At 41.2% G+C, this 17,620-nt stretch overlaps 2 protein-coding genes across 14 annotated transcripts in view; one reads left to right on the forward strand and one right to left on the reverse strand.

The window, feature by feature from the left end:
• SRPK2 (SRSF protein kinase 2) overlaps positions 1-17,620 on the forward strand; it is a 301,034-nt gene that overhangs the window by 76,207 nt on the left and 207,207 nt on the right. The window lies entirely within an intron of this gene.
• Positions 3,371-3,722, reverse strand: LOC126949851 (40S ribosomal protein S27-like). The gene has a single exon (XM_050782729.1). The coding sequence runs from the start codon at positions 3,594-3,596 to the stop codon at positions 3,438-3,440; it is 159 nt and encodes a 52-aa protein (XP_050638686.1). The 5' UTR covers positions 3,597-3,722; the 3' UTR covers positions 3,371-3,437.

The raw sequence follows: 17,620 nt of genomic DNA on the forward strand, positions 1-17,620 counted from the left end.
ACGGGTTTTCGCCACATTGGCCAGCCTGGTCTGAAACTCCTGACCTCAGGTGATCTGCCCACCTTGGCTCCCAAAGTGCTGGGATGGTAGCAGATATTGACAGTGCCAGGCATAGTGCCTCATGGACACAGTCACTAAAATGGTAACATTCCTTAGCATTCTATGGGCCTACCAACTTTGCTTATTTGTATTGCACATTCATTAGCTAGATTTTCTGTTAAGAATAGTCTGGCCAGGCCGGGCGTGGTGGCTCACGCCTGTAATCCCAGTACTTAGGGAGGCAGAGAATTGCTTGAACCTGGGAGGCGGAGGTTGCAGTGAGCTGAGATTGCACCACTGCGCTCCAGCCTGGGCAACAGGGCGACACTCCATCTCAGAAAAAAAAAAAAAGGAAAAGAAAAGGAAAGAAAGGAAAGAAAGAGAATAGTTGGCTGGGCACGGTGGCTCATGCCTGTAATCCCAGCACTTTGGGAGGCCGAGGCGGACAGATCATGAGGTCTGGAGTTCGAGACCAGCCTGGCCACCATAGTGAAATCCCGTCTCTACTAAAAATACCAAAAAAAAAGAAAAAAAAGAAAATTAGCTGGGTATGGTGGTGGGGACCTGTAATCCCAGCTACTTGGGAGGCTGAGGCAGGAGAATTGCTTGAACCCTGGAGGTGGAGGTTGCAGTGAGCCGAGATAGCGCCATTGCCGACAGTGCGAGACTCCACCGCCCCCCCGCCCACACGAATAGTCTGACCAAAGTGTTTTTAAGGAGAGAGAGTTTGAATCCTTCCAAAAATCTATTTTTCCTGAGCATACTTGAGTTGGTCTTTCATATCTGGAAGAATGCCTCTTTAGCTGAAGTTTTTCACCCAGTCAGCTTGGGTCCACTACAGGAAAGATGTGAGTGTCATGTCCTCAAATTATTCCTATAGTGTTGAATATGTAGTACCTTATCTTTTTGGAAATTAATGTATTATTTCCACTATGTTCTTCTTAAAATAATCACTCTAAAAGGCAAGAAACACTATTCCTTTATGTTCTGTGTTAGCATGTAGCATCTGGTACACTTTGGTGCTGAGTAAAGTATGTAGCAAGTAGCTGAGAAGAAAGACGTTTTTGTTTTCAACATTCTTAACAGTGCAAGTATTATAATTTTATTTGCATTAAGAGTCAGCCCTTGCAAAAGTAATAGACTGCCTACAGTGTCTCAAACACGGAATATGGGTAGGTGTTTTTAGAAAGATTCTATGTGGTTCTCCTTTGTAGCTGGAAGTTTGAAATTTAGGAGGAAGTCATATGTTGCTTGCTATTTTCTAACATTGGTGAAGGTAATGCAGACGTGAATATTTGCCACTGCTTGGGTTTGCAGAAGGCTTTACCTTCATTTGTTTTTGAATTTTGTTAAGGAAGTTTTAGTGTATACTTTTCTGTAGCATTTTTTTCTCTAGCATAAAATTTCAATATTTATGTAAATGTATGTTCTTACTGTTTCTTTTTGTAGGACTTTTTTTTTGGATGGAGTCTCACTCTGTTGCCCAGGCTGGAGTGCGGTGGTGCCATCTTGGCTCATTGCAGCCTCCACCTCCTAAGTTCATGTGCCTCAGCCACCCAAGTAGCTGGGACTACAGCAGGTGCCACCATGCCCAGCTGACTTTTGTATTTTTAGTAGAGACAGGATTTCACCATGTTGGCCAGGCTCGTCTCCAACTCCTGGCCTCAAGTGGTCCACTCACCTCGGCCTCCCAGAGTACTGGGATTACAAGCATGAGCCACCGTGTCTGGCTGGACATTTTTGATCCTGTGTTTTATCTCCAACTGCACCCAGGCTGTGAGCCAGGGAGGCTTTAGAGTTTTAGTGGGGACCTTGGAGCTGTGGAGAGCGTTCCTTGGCTGAAGTGGAGATGTATAGACTAGCTAATAAGACATCTGTGCAAACTTTTTCTTTTTGTCATTGAAGTTATATTTACATAACATGAAATTCACCATTTTACAAGTGAACATTTCAGTGGCATTTAATACATTTGCAATGCTGTGCAGCCACCACTTCTGTCTAGTTCCAAGATGTTTTGTCACCCTAGTAGGAAACTCTACCCATTAAGCAGCTGCTCCCCATTTCCCCCTGCCCCAACTCCTGTGAGCCAATATGGATTTTTGTCTCTGTTGATTTACTTCTTCTAGGTATTTCATGTAAATGCAGTTATATAAAACATGACCTTTTGTGTCTGGCTTCTTTCACTTTGCATGATGTTTCTGAGGTTCATCCATATTGCAGCATGGATCAACATTCAAGACTCCCTCTGTTGCCCAGGCTGAAGTGCCGTGTCACGATCTTGTCGCACTGCAGCCTCCGCCTCTGCCTCCTGGGTTCAAACGATTCTCCCGCTTCAGCCTCCTGAGTAGCTAGGACCCCAGGCACATGCTCCTATGCTCGGCTAGTTTGTGGGTTTTTAGTAGAGATGGGATTTCACAACATGTTGGCCAGGCTGGTCTCCAACTCCTGACCTCAAGTGATCTGCCCGCCTTGGCCTCCCGGAGTCCTGGGATTACAGCCTTGAGACACTGTGCCTGGCCCAACATTCCACTCCTTTTTATGGCTACATAATATTTCATTGTATCTATACACCAGGATTTGTTTATCCATTCATCTATTGGTAGACATTTGGGTTGTTTTCACTTTTTGGCTATTGTGGATAATGCTGCTGTGATCATGGTTGTACATATAATTTGAAGTACTAGTTTTCACTTCTTTTGGATGTCTTCCTATGAATGGAATTGCTGGGTTGTATGGTAATTCTGTGTTTAACTTTTTGAGATATCTCCAGTTTTCCACAGCAAAGGTACCATTTTATATTCCCACCAGCAGTGTACAAGGATTTCAGTTTCTCCACATCTTTTCCAGTACTTGTTATTGTTGTTTTTAACTTTTTATCATTAGCCATCCTTGTGGGTGTGAAGTTGTGCCTCATTTTTATTTGCATTCTCCTTATGAATAATGATGTTGAGCATCTTTTCATATTCTTGTTGACCATTTGTATATTTTATTTGACAGATTCTATTAAAGTCTTTCGCTCATTTTAAAATCAATTAGCTTATTTTTGTTGTTGTTGTGTGTTATATATTCCAGGTACTAGACCCCTATCAGATTTGTTAACATTTTCTTCCATTCTGCAGGTTGTCTTTTCGTTTTCCTGATAATGTCATTTGATGCAGAAAAGTTTTTAATTTTGGTGAAGTTCAGTGTACAGTTTTTTCTTTTGTTGCACATGCTTTTTTGGTGTTACATCTAAGAATCTGTTGTCATACCCAAGGTCATGAAGATTTACCTGTATGTTATCTTCTAAGAGTTTTATGATTTCAGCTCTTACATGTAGGTTATTTGTCTATTTTTTTTTTTAAATCAAAAATGTGTTTATTGAGATGGTTTCCCACTCATGTTGATTCAGAGTGCTTTTAGTGCTGCTTCCTCCTAAAGGAACATCCTTCTGTAAGCCTTGCTTTTCCTCCTGTAGGCTGGCAGAGGACAGTGGAGCCGCCAACACACAAAACTACCGTTTGCGCATGGCTAAAGACTGTGGTGACTTTATAGCATCCTGGGCATTTCACATCCATGAAGTAGGAATTGGGCCTCTGCACCAGGCGTTTCTTCTTGTGTTTCCTCTTCTCCTCTTCTGGGGAGGGATGAAGGAGATCCTTTGCGAGAGGCACGTTCTTGTGTGGGTAGGTCGTCACTGCCGGAAAGGCTATTTGTCGATTTTAAGTTTATTTTTGTATAAGGTATGAGGAGGGAGGAGTCCAACCTCATTTTTTTGCATGTGGTTACCCAGTTGTCTTAGTACCATTTGTTGAAGAGGCTGTAATTTCCCCATTGAGTGGTCTTCGTGTGCAGACTGTTATTGCTGTGCATGTGTATATCTGTTTATCTGGAATTCACTTTTAAGAACTGTGTAAGGGCCAAGTGTAGTGACTCATATCTGTAATCCCAGTGCTTTGGGAGGCTGAGGTGGGAAGATGACTTGGGGTCAGGAGTTCGAGATGAGCCTGTACAACATAGCAAGACCTTGTCTCTTCAAAAAAAATTTAAAAACTAGCCAAGTGTGGCAGTACCTGCCTGTAGTCCCACCTACTTGGGAGGCTGAGGCAGAGGGATTGCATGGGCCTGAAAGTTCAAGGCAACAGTGAGCTATGGTCACACCGCTGTTCCAGCCAGGGCAACAGAGCAAGACTTTGTCTCATTAACCCATTTATGCCTAGTGTTCCATTATTGGAACACTAAGCTTGTGGGAGTTATTTATATCCTGCTCCAGGTGGTTGCCAAGGTCTGACTTTTCACAAAAAATTTTTTGCAACCTTCGACATAAATGGGTTAAAAAAAGGAAAAGCTGTATGTGAAGGTATTTGCCACATTTTGGTTTTTGATGGTAGGTAGGGTTTTGTCACTTGAATGCAAAATTAGCTTTATAACTATAACTTTTAAACTAAATGGCTAAATTATTACTGATTTTATTTTATTTTTTTGGGTCATCTTACAAGATGCATTTAGTTTGCCTCTTGATTTTGAGTACTGTGGAAATGAGCTTACTGGTTGCTGTTTCTGGAAATGTGTACTTTAACTTATTCTCAAGGTAATTATTGATGTGTTTTTAAACTGAAAAACACGAAGAAATTTTATGGATAAGTTTTCTCTATATGTTGTTTTACATAAATTATGTCCATTTTGAAGATGTAGTTCCTCTTCTCCTCTTCCAAATGATTAAGCTGGTAAAATTTTTGTGTTAGAGGAATTAAGGTGAGAGGTGCTGAGCAAAATATGAATCTTCCAAGGTTTGTTCTTGTACCTTGTTAGGGATATGCGTGGGTGTTTGCGTGATTGTGGGAGAAACAGAATGTGTGTATGTGTCACTGACTTTTTAAAAGTATAGATGTTGCTTTATTTGCCTTAAATATATAGCAAAATCAACCTATAGACAATGCAACTGAAGAGAAAATGTAACTATGTGAAGATTTAATGAAGTATATTGGTAGAAAGACCATTTTATTATTTGGAATGTTAAGAGAAAAACTTCAGCTGAATTAAATTTAAAGGAGTTTAATAGAGCGGTGAACAACTCGCGAATCGGGCAGCCCCAAGAATCATGGGAGATTCAGACACTGCAGTGCAGCCATGTGGTGGAAAAATATTTATTGACCAAAAAAAAAAAAGGGAAGTGATGTCCAGAACTCGGAAGTGAGGTACATAAACAGCCAGGTTGGTTACAGGTAAGCATTTGCCTTAGCCGAACACAGTTTGAACACTCAGCAGTGTATGAATGGTTAAAGTGCGGCTGCTGGGATTTGCCAGGACTCAGCTATGTTTACAGGCACATACCCCTAGTTCGGTTTTTCAATCTTGTCTACCTGTTAGCTTATGATTCCTCCAGAAGGGCTTAAATATTGAAGTACGGAGTCCTTCTCAGGCCATATTTAGTTTCCTTTAACCGGAAAAATAATTAGAAAAAAAATTTTTAAAGGGACTTATATTCTCCCCCATCCCTCCCACCAAGTGCACTAAATTTAGGAGTGGATGTTGAAAATAAAAACTAAAAATTGTTAATCACTAATATGTTTCTTAACTAATCTTTCAAGAATGTAGAAGGAACAAAGAGGATGGTAATTTTTAAAATTCACAAATTTAAAAATTTAAAAATTCACAAAACCATAAATGGAGGGCTGTATACTTAAACCCTTCTATTCTTAGAAACGAACATATAGTAGTAGATTATTCCACTTTGATTATAACTCAGACCATATTGAAAAGGACGTTTGCAGTGATGAAAAATTGTGATTCCTTGATTAGCATGTGTAGAATTTAAAAATAGTGTGTTACATTTTCACAGAAATTAGATATGTACAGGATGATACTGTGAACATATGTTTTTCTTAGCTGTGATTTCCAAATTAATTTTGAAATATCGAGTGAATTAAGCAGTTTAAAAGATGCAGTAGGTTTAATTTTCACCCTTTTGGATTTGTTTTTATTTTAGCTGAGATGTGACTCTTGTTTTACTTGAAAATATTGCTTGGGTTTTGTTTTAAAACATGAATTTTACTCATTCATGTAAGTTATGTTTTATAGTTTGGCTTGTCATTTGATTTGTGACAATGTATTTTTTGGAATACAGTGGTTAAAAACTGGACATGTACAATACTGATACCTCACTGCTGTCTAGTACCAGGATTTCATACCAGTGTCTAGTGGAATAGACCAAAGGACAGAGTCCTTGGACTCAGAACTCGCATGAATTCTGCAGTGTGCAAGAGTTTTCTGGAGAATTGGTACCTTACTCATATTCTCAAAAGGGATGATGAGAAGCGTGTTTCAAAAAAGGTTAATTAAGCTAGAATATTGACAGTTGGAGATTAAACAAAAAGTAGGGGTAATGAGGTTATTTGCTCTTAAGTATGTGACAGAACATAAAATGAATACTGAGTGACATTTCTGTTTATCCAAATAGCCTGTATTAAGGAATTTAGTAACGGTATAAACACTGATTCTTAAACATTTTGCTCTTAGGACAGACTCTAGAAAGTTATTTAGGAGCCCAAAGAGCCTTGTAATGCAGTTTATATCAATTGGTACTTGCTTTGCCAGAAATTAAAAACGTGTAGCTGTCAGTACACTTAAAATAATAAATTTATTGTATGTTAACAAGTAGCATAATTTTAGGCTGGGTGTGGTGGCTCACGCCTGTCATCCCAGCACTTTGGGAGGCTGAGGTGGGTGGATCACCTTAGGTCAGGAGTTCGAGACCAGCGTGGCCAACATGGTGAAACCCTGCCTCTATTAAAAATACAAAAATTAGCTGGGCAAGTGGCATGCGCCTGCAATCCCAGCTCCTTTGGAGACTGAAGTAGGAGAATCGCTTATATCCAGGAGGCAGCAGTTGCAGTGAGTTGAGATCATCCACTGCACTCCAGCCTGGGTGACAGAGCGAGACTCTATATCAAAACACAAAACAAACAAAAAACCCCCCAAAACTTAGAGCATATTTTAAAATAAAAATGTATGCTTTTGGCTTGGCATGGTGGCTCATGCCTGTAATCCCAGCACTTTATGAGGCTGAGGTGGGTGGATTGCTTGAGTTCAGGAGTTTGAGACCAGCCTGGGCAACATGGTGAAACCCCGTCTCTACTGAAAAAATACAAAAATTAGCCGGGAGTGGTGGTGCACACCTGTAGTTCCAGCTACTTGTGAGGCTGAGGTGGAAGGATCACCTGAGCCTGGGAGGTTGAGGCTGCAGTGACTGCACTCCAGCCTGGATGACAATGTGATCCTGTCTCAACAACAACAGAAAGGGATACTTTTTAAAACTAATGAGAAGAATGACATTGTTGGACATTTTTGCAAATTTTTTTAATGTCTGGCTTAATTAAAGCCAGATTCTCATATATGCTTCGGTCTTCACTCTGTTGTGATATGTTATTTTTGTTGAAATATATGAAGAAAATATTCAAACCCAAACTGTGTTCTTGTATATTTTCTTTAAAGCAACAAGCTCATTTCATACACTTTTGAGAAAAATGTCTGTCAGGTTCCCAAATTTGAATAACCAAGGGTTGTCTGTTAATAAACTAAAAACAGCATTCTCTGGAAAAAGCAAATAAAATGATTGCACAAGTGTTTTTCCTGGAGACATGCATTTTACTTTGGTTGGTAGCAGGAATGCTTCCCATTTTAGCACATAGAGTATGAAAACACTGTCAACTCAACACTGAGAGTTAATGAAATTAATTTTTTCATTGTTTCATCAAGAATATCCTTATATGAACCTGGCAACTTTTTAACTGAAAGTTAAATGCAAGGACTGCTAGTACAGCTTGGGGCCACCACATTGATTTGTGCTAAGATGCCAGCAGCTTAATCCACCATTCCTTTTACTTTGTCAGTGCAAATGTTGACACAGAAAGAGGCAAATAATGTCTTGAATCATTATGGAAATGGGTTTGATCTTGGGGACTTCTGAAGGTTTGTGAACTACACTTTGAGAACTGCTGGAAGGGATGAACATTAACACTGGGAGTTGTTTCGGCTACTCTTCCTCCCCTCAGGGAAAAAAAGAATCAAATGAGAGCCTGATTTTCAGGCATAAAGGAGTGGGAGAGGGAACAAATGTTTATGACATTCCTATTCATTCTCATTTAAGCCTCATAACTGTCGTGTACACTAGATATTGTTATCCCCTTTTTGCAAATTAGATAAACAGGTCTTGAGGGTTAGAATAGCTTGCCTAAGGTCATAGAACCTAGTAAGTATGGCCAGTGGGCTGGAACTAGAGTCTCCCCTAGGCCACACTTGTCTCCACATGGATATAACTGATCCTGGAGTGAGAAGAGGCTAACCCAAAGGTTAGAATAACTTTGTCCTATCCTTGTATCTCTTGAGTCCTTGCGTTAGTTTCTTATTTTTAACCTTATTAACCTTTTCTAATTAGAACAGTAGGAATTCCTGATTAGACAGATGGTCATGGAAACAGCAGATAAACTGTTAATCTTTGCTCTAATTTGTAAAATTAAAATAAAGTCATGGAAAAAATATTGTCAGAGTTAGAAGTCAGGAACATAGTTTATCTGGTGGGCTTCTTGGTTTTTAGAATTGTTAGTACTAGTTTGCTGTTGAAGTGCTTACTTAGGTTGGAGGGAAAGTAGTATAAGTGAGTAGATACCAGGCTTTATAAGCGGCCTTGAGAGTGTCTTGATTGAGTAGTGAATATACTACCGAAGTTAATGCTATTTCCCAGTCCTTAATGCACAGTAATTTGAGAGGTATTTTCTTCAAGTTAAAAGGCACAATTTTAAGATTTCCTAAAGACGGCTAGGCATGGTGGCTCTCACCTGTAATTCCAGCATTTTGGGAGGCTGAGTCTCTACTAAAAATACAAAAATTAGCTGGGCGTCATGGCGGGCGCCTGTAATCCCAGCTACTTGGGAGGCTGAGGCAGGAGAATCACTTGAACCCAGGAGGCGGAGGTTGCAGTGAGCCAAGATCACGCCATTCCACTCCAGCCTGGGCAACAGAGTGAAACTCCGTCTTAAAAAAAAAAAAAAGATTACCTAAAGATGTCTTTTTGTTTAGTGTACACCTTTTTGCTTTCTATAAAAAGGCTGGGAGTTTCATAATACCAAACAGGGAGTAACTACAGAAAATTTTTAGTGACCAGTACCTATACTTTGAAAGAGGGTTAGGAGGAAAACTATCATAGAATCTCAGAATTAACAAAAATTTATTATGCATTATATTAGAATCATGTCAAATACAACTTATCCAGATTTTTATTGTTTGTTCAACATGAATATTTGTTCATTGAGGGTATATCTGGACTTGCCAAAGGAATGAGAATACAGGTGTGTAATATTTAGCTTGATATTATGTTATAAGTGACTTTAGGGATTAACTAGTCAAGTCATTTTAAAACAGTGGAACCTTTTCTTTACTTGAAATTGTATCCAGAGTCCAGTATTTGAAGCATAAAAGGCAAGTGGTTGAAAGGTTGAAATGAGTCATGGGCCCAGAATTCTCGTGCTTGCCTGCAAGTTCTGTTTATCACTGTAGCGAGTCCTTGGTTAGTAGTATTAGTGTGTTAGTACTACAGTGTTAGTGTGCATTAGTGTTCACTCTGTGCCAGCTCTTGTACTAAAGCACTTTACATGTATGATTTCACAGTTTGAAAACCACTTACCTAGTTCAGCTTCTGATTTTTTTCTGTTAAGAAACAGGTCCAGAGAGCTTAAATGAATTGCCCAGGATCTGAAACTAGTTTTCAATAGAGTTAGTATTATTAAAATCCTTGTAGTCAGTTTAGCTAGTGGCATGTGTGTGATGTTTTATTTTTCCAGTTGTTAGATTAATTCAGGTCTTTTGCAGTTAAATAAAAATTTACAGAAGAGTATAAAACAGAAAAAATACTTGACTTTCAGTATCTAGGACTTTGATAATATTTTGGTGTGAATCCTTCTAGGCTCCTTTGTAAGTTTTTTATTTTTTAAAAATAGAAGTGGGATCCCCTGTGGTGCGCAGGCTGGTCTCGAACTCCTGGGCTCAAGTGGTCTTCCCACCTCAGCCTCCCAGAGTGCTGGGATTCCAGGCAGGAGCCACTGCACCCAGCTCATAAATTGTTTCTTTGTTAGAAAATTGACATACCCACCATACCATTTTATTGTGAGCTTTTAAATGCTTAAGAATATATTCTAAGCATATTTCCTGTTTGCCTACATGTTCTTTGTAAGAATGATTAATGAAATTTCACTACATTTGAGCAATTTATTTAATCAGTTTCTCACTATTGGACATTTATGTTTAGAGGTTTTTCTTTTGTTGTTGTATGTGATGTACACCTGTGAGCATTCATTTTTTAGAACATAAACTTCTAGATTTCCAATTACTATGTCAGCAGGCATTTAAAAAATGTTTTGGGCTGGGCATGGTGGCTAACGCCTGTAATCCCAGCACTTTGGGAGGCCGAGGTGGGTGGATCGCATGAGGTCAGGAGTTTGAGACCAGCCTGGCCCAACATGGTGAAACCCCATCTCTACCAAAAATACAAAAATTGGCTGGGTGTGATGTTGCACACCTGTAGTCCCAGCTACTCAGGAGGCTGAGACAGAATTGCTTGAACCTGGGAGGCAGAGGTTACAGTGAGCTGAGATTGTGCCACTGCACTCCAGCCTGGGCAACAGAGCAAGACTCTGTCTTGAAAAAATAAAAAAATGTGTTTTGAAACATGTTGCCCAAGTAATCTCCGGGAAGGATTTGCCAGTTTATTTTTCAAGACAGGGTCTTCCTGTCATCCAGGCTGGAGTGCAGTGGTGCGATCTCAGCTCAGTGTAACCTCCGCCTCCTGGGTTCAAGTGATTTTCATGCCTCAACCTCCCAAGTAGCTTGGATTACAGGCATGTGCTACCACCCCCGGTTAATTTTTCATATTTTTAGTAGAGATGGGGTTTCGCCGTCTTGGGCTGGTCTTGGGCTCCTGGCCTCAAATGTCGGGTCAGCCTTGCCTCCCAAAGTGTGTGAGCCACCATGTCCAGCTGGTTTTGCCATTTTATATGTTCGTAATACATGTTATTGAATTGTTGTGAGCCCCGGACAATGCAGTTAAAACAAATAGATGTCATTTTAATTTACATTTTTTGGTTATAAATGAGGTGCGACTTTGCCCTTTTATATTAATTAGTTATTTTTTTTTCTTTTGTATACTGCTAGTTCTTTTACTTGTTTTTCTATTTGAAAACAAGTTTTTTATAGGCCGGGCGCGGTGGCTCAAGCCTGTAATCCCAGCACTTTGGGAGGCCGAGACGGGCGGATCACGAGGTCAGGAGATCGAGACCATCCTGGCTAACACGGTGAAACCTCGTCTCTACTAAAAAATACAAAAAAATAGCCGGGCGCGGTGGCGGGCGCCTGTAGTCCCAGCTACTCAGGAGGCTGAGGCAGGAGAATGGCGCAAACCCGGGAGGCGGAGCTTGCAGTGAGCTGAGATCCGGCCACTGCACTCCAGCCTGGGCGACAGAGCCAGACTCCGTCTCAAAAAAAAAAAAAAAAAGAAAACAAGTTTTTTTTTCTTATTTCTTTCCTTTTTCTTATTTTAAATAAGAAAAGGAGTGCAAGATGCACACCCACTGACACCATACCTCCCTGCCCCTCCAACAGTTCATTACGTCTGTTGCAATTTTTTTTGAGACAGAGTCTCACTCTTTCGCCCAGGCTGGAGTGCATGGTGCGATCTTCGCTGACGGCAACCTCCGCCTCCCTGGTTCAAGCGATTCTCCTGCCTCAGCTTCCCAAGTAGCTGGGATTACAGGTGCACACCACCATACCTGGCTAATGTTTTTGTATTTTAGTAGAGACGGGGTTTCACCGTGTTACCCAGGCTGGTCTTGAACTCCTGAGGTCAGGCAGTCAACCCGCCTTGGCCTCCCAAAGTGCTGGGATTGCAGGTGTGAGCCACCACGCCTGGCCCAATTTTTTTTTTTTTGAAATGGAGTCTCACTCTGTTGCCCAGGCGGGAGTGCATTGGTGTGATCTTGGCTCACTGCAACCTCTGCCCCCCCCCGGTTCAAGCGATTCTCCCACCTCAGCTGCTGGGATTACAGGTGCGCATCACCACACCTACCTAATTTTTTTGTATTTTGGTACAGATGGGGTTTTACCACATTGCCCTGGCTGGCGTCAAATTCCTGAGCTCAGGCAATCTGCCCATGTTGGCCTCCCAAAGTGCTAGGTTTACAGGCTTGAGCCACTGCGCCCAGTAATTTTTCTGGGGGGAAAAATGTTTTTTAAAAGTCATTACCTTTTGACAAAACTAAGTCCTAACTTTCTTTTTCCTTACATGCGTGTATGCCTGATTGTCTTGTCTTTTGTGATGTTATTCACTGACCATTGCCTACATTCATTAATTCATTAGTTTTTTCGAAAGGTGATAGTGTAATATTACTGTTTCTTATTTATTCATTTCTGGAGTATTTTGTAAAGAGAAACTTTCTTGCCCGGTGTGGTGTCTCATGCCTGTCATCCCAGCACTTGGGGAGGCCAAGGTGGGAGGATCACTTGAGGCCAAGAATTTGAGCCTAGAGTGGGGAACATAGTGAGACCTCACTTCTACAAAAAAGATAAATATTCCCATATCAACTATTTGTATACTTCAGGTTGAGTTGGTGAGGGAAAGTCAGGATGCATGCTTGATTCTTTCCTTTTGCTTAGCACATTGAAAATAGCTGATACACTGCCTTCCAAAAAATGAATACAATTAAGTGACTTATGGATTCAGGAATGTTTGGGTTTTATTATATTTGTTGATACATATGATTTTATCTGCAGCCAGCAGGAGCTCCTTTAAAACTGCATCTGAGGCTGGGCACGGTGGCGCACACCTGTAATCCCAGCACTTTGGGAGGCCGAGGCGGGCGAATCACAAGGTCAGGAGATCGATAGCATCCTGGCTAACACAGTGAAACCCTGTCTCTACTAAAAATACAAAAAATTAGCTGGGCGTGGTGGCAGATGCCTGTAGTCCCAGCTACTCGGGAGGCTGAGGCAGGAGAATGGCATGAACCCGGGAGGCGGAGCTTGCAGTGAGCCGAGATCTCGCCACTGCACTCCAGCCCGGGCGACAGAGCGAGACCCTGTCTCAAAACAAACAAACAAACAAACAAACAAAAACCAAAAAAAACTGCATCTGAGGTGCAGGGCTGAGATTCAGCCTTTCTGATCTCAGAGCTCTTGCTCTCGAAGACCGTGTACACAATAGAATTGTGTGGTCTATTCTGAGGTACCTAGAAGAAAGGGAAGCTTGCTGCGGATTTGTGGGGAGTAGAGTTAATCAGTTTGCTTACTGATCAGCGCAACAATTTTTTTTTTTTTTTAAATTTTTAGAGTGGGGACAGGTCTCATTTTGTTGCTCAGGCTAGAGTGCATGTGGCATGATCATAGCTCATTGCAGCCTCAAACTTCTGGGCTCAAGTGGTTTTCTATCTCAGCCTCGTGACTAACTGGGACTGCAGGTATGCACCACCACATTTGGCTAATTAAAAAAAAATTTTTTTTTTTCTTTTTTTTTTTTGAGACAGAGTCTCGCTCTGTTGCCCAGGCTGGAGTGCAGTGGCACAATCTCAGCTCACCTCAGCCTCAACCTTCTGGGCTCACGTGATCCTCCCACCCCAGCCTTCCAAATAGCTGGGACCACAGGCGCATGCTACCATGCCAGGGCAATTTTTCAGCATTTTTTTTGTAGAGATGAGGTCTTGCTGTGTTGTTTAGGCTAATTTTGAACCCTGGGCTCAAGCAGTCCTGCTACCTTGGTCTCCCCAAAGTGCTGGGATTACAGGTGTGAGCCACCGCGCCCAGCCAAAGCACTTTTTATGATCACGCTTTTGACAATAGCTGTAGCAAGGTTTTGACTTGTCCAGAGTAGCACAAATGGTAGTACTTTGAACATCAGAATGTTTTCAGTGTTTTGAAGCATTCTAAAATACATTGTATGCTTCTCTACCACTTGAGATTTTTTTTCAAATCTTAAAAAATCTTAGATTTGAAGATTCTTCTTTCAAGGAAGAAAGGTGATATGGTGTCTCTGCTGCCCTGTCACTGAAACTAGGTGCTCGGGTGTGGGCACAGGGAGGAATTTGTTTTGACCCAAAGAAAACTTGGTTCCACGGGGTTTGCCTTTCCCTGGCCTTCCCCTTCTCTTTTTTTTCTTGTTTGAGCTTCTTGACTCACGCCGAGTAACTGGCCTTTTATATGCATCCGTTAGTCAGAGTACTCTTTCTGGGTTTGCTGGCTGAGCAGTGTCCCCTGGTCTTTGGGCTTTTGATTCTGTATTTGTGGTAACTTGAAACAGTTTCTTTTTCATCTCCACCATGTATCTCCTTTTGTCTTGAGAGCATTTTCTTTTTTGGGGGGTAGAGGTTGTTTGGGTTTTTCTGCCTCCCTTTTTCTAGAATCAGAGCTCATTAAACTCGTCAATAAGGAGAGCGACTTGAGCACAAGCAGTGCTAGAAAGAATCAACAGGCAGATGTTGTACTTGCATTGTATTGTGGTTAGGGCACAAGTGCAACTGTACCTGCATACCCTGGTTGGCAGCGTAGAAATAGCAGGCTGGATATAAAAGGAAAATTGACAACAGACTGTAAAAACAGTGGGCAGTGAGGTATGTCTGTGGCTGCAGAAGAGACAAAATAGAGCAGCTGCCAGTCTGGAAGGGTAGGGTCCCAGGGTCCGTGAGAGACAACCACAAGTGTGTGGGTGTTCTCAGTTCCAGGGAGCACCAAGGCACACATGCAGCAGGGCTATTGATGCTCCAGCTTTCCTGTTGCTGTCTCCTCTAGGGAAAGGCAAACAAGCAGAAAAGGAGTAGCAAAAATTGTGTTTAATTAAAAAAGAAAACTCGTATCTGCATGTGATTCCAAAGATTGAATGTGACAAGTGGTTTTGGTTTTGCTGTTTTCTGTGGTGTGTTAGTCAGCTTGGGCTGCTATAACAGAACACTGTAGACCACTCCCAAAGTGCTTTAACAACAGAATATGCTTTTCTCACAGTTCCGGAGGCTGGAAGTCTGAGATCAGGGTGCCTGCCAAGGTGGAGGCTGGGGTAAGGATGTTGTTGTCATTGGTGGCGGATAGCTCTCTTTTCCTCTTCTTACAAGCCACAGTTTTGTCATATTAGGGGCCCACACTTCTGACCTTAATTCTGTTCTCCAGATTCAGTCACATTGGGAGTTAGAGTTTAAACATGTGCATTTTGGGGAGAGAGAGTTCATTCCATAGCGTATGGCATTGCAGCTCCAAAAGAACAGTTGCTCACCATTTTTTGTTTTGTTTTGTTTTGTATATCACATAGTGTGCGACCAGTACCATTATCTTAATTCCAGAACATGTTCATCATTCCAGAAAGAAATTCCATATCCATTAGCAGTTACCTTTGTGCCATTAGCACTTTCTGAGCAGTTATTCCCTACTTCTTTTGCGCCAGCATCTGGCCGCCACCAGTCTGCCAGATGCTGGCGCAAAGAAAGTAGGGAATAACAGAACAAATTTACCTGTTCTGAAAATTTAACATATTTAATGACCATTTTTGTCTGACTTTGTTCATATAGTATAATGTTTTCAAGGTTCATCTACCCACTCACCCTTTGTTGTTGTTGTTGTTGTTGTTGCTTTTTGAGACAGAGTCTCACTCTGTTGCCCAGGCTAGAGTGCAGTGGCGGGATCTCAGCTCATCACAAGCTCCGCCTTCTGGGTTCAAGTGATTCTCCAGCCTCAGCCTCCTAAGTAGCTGGGACTACAGGCATGCACCACCATGCCCGGCTAATTTTTGTATTTTTTGTATTTTTAGTAGAGATGTAGTTTCACTATATTGGCCAGGCTGGTCTTGAAGTCCTGACTTTGTGATCCCCCCACCTTGGCCTCCCAAAGTGCTGGGAATACAGGCGTGAGCCACTGCGCCCAGCCAAGGTTCATCTACTTTGTAGCATGTATCAGTACTTCATCTTGAAATTATTTATTCATTTACATTTTATTTTTAATTTTTATTTTTGTCTTCAAGGTCCATCCATGTTGTAGCATTTGTCAAACTTCATTTGCTTTTATGACTGAATAATATTACATTGTATATATGTACCACAATTTGTTTACTCTCCCATTGATGGCATTTGGATTGTTTCTTCCGTTTAGTTATGAATAGAACTATACCAACATTCTTGTACAAAGATTTGAGTTCTTGTTTTCTTTGAGTATAAATCTAGAATGTAATTGCTGGGTCATAGATTAATTTCTGTGCTTTAGTTTTTGAGGAACCACCAAACTTTTTCACAGTGTCAGAACTATTGTACATGATGACCATCTGAGCTATTTTACATAATCACCAGCAATGTACAAGGGTTCCAGTTTTCTGCATCCTTGCCTACACTTATTGTTTCTATTTCTGTTTATAGAAGTCCTGATGGATGTGAGGTGGTATTTCATGGTTTTTATTTGCATTCTCCTAATGACTGATGTTAAGCATCTTTTCATGTGTTTTTGGCCATTTTTATATCTTTAGAGAAATGACTGCTGAAATCCTTTGCTTGTTGGCCAGGTGCAGTGACTCACGCCTGTAATCCCAGCACTTGGGGAGGCCTAGGTGGGCAGATCACCTGAGGTCAGGAGTTCAAGATCAGCCCAGCCAACATGGTGAAACCTATCTTTGCTAAAAACACAAAAAATTAGTTGGGCGTGGTGGCAGGTGCCACTAGTCCCAGTTACCCGGAAGGCTGAGGCAGAAGAATAGCTTAAACCCAGGAGGTGGAAGTTGCCGTGGGTCCACATCGCGCCACTGTAGTCCAGCCTGGGCGACAAGAGTGAAACTCCGTCTCCAAAAAAAAAAGAAATCATTTGCTTGTTATTTAATTGGGTTATTTATTTTTTTGTTGGTGAGTTGTAAGAGTTCTTTACATACTCTTGACCCTTATCAGATATATGATGTGCAGATTTTTTTTTCATTCTGTAGGTTTCCTTTTCACTTTTTTGGCAATGTCCTTTGATGCCCAAAACAGCTCTTTACTTTTTATTACAGTTTTTAGTCAAGTAAGGCAGCTAAGGAGGGTTGTACTGTGTGCACAACTGAGCTCCTCCTAGGTTGTGGGTTGTCTGATGGAAAGGGTGTAAAAAGGCTGAAGCAATTGACATTAATATTGTGTATTTGTGGAAGGGTGGATTTGGCTTTTAAAACTGAGACATAACTTAGTTTTTTTAATGCTCCATTTTCATTCCACAAAAGATTTGAGGAGGCTTATAATAGATGTGCCAAGAACTAGGATCAAAGGAAAAATAAGTAGAATAAAGATTGGGGAAAAGAATGTCATTGGAGAGTTCTAGATGGAAAAGAAATATATAGCAGTAGTGTAGGATTATGGGTAATCCAAAATTTTCTTCTTTGTATGTGACTTTCATATTTTTTATTATTTATTTATTTTGAGACAAGTTCTCAGTATGTCACCCGGGCTGGAGTGCAGTGGCGTGATCTCAGCTCACTACAACCTCTGCCTCTTGGGTTCAAACAATCCTCGCTCCTTAGTCTCTCGAGTAGCTGGGACTACAGGAGTGTGCCACCATGCCCCGCTAAATT

This window comes from Macaca thibetana, chromosome 3 (assembly GCF_024542745.1).
Source record: "Macaca thibetana thibetana isolate TM-01 chromosome 3, ASM2454274v1, whole genome shotgun sequence".
Lineage (NCBI taxonomy): Eukaryota > Metazoa > Chordata > Mammalia > Primates > Cercopithecidae > Macaca > Macaca thibetana.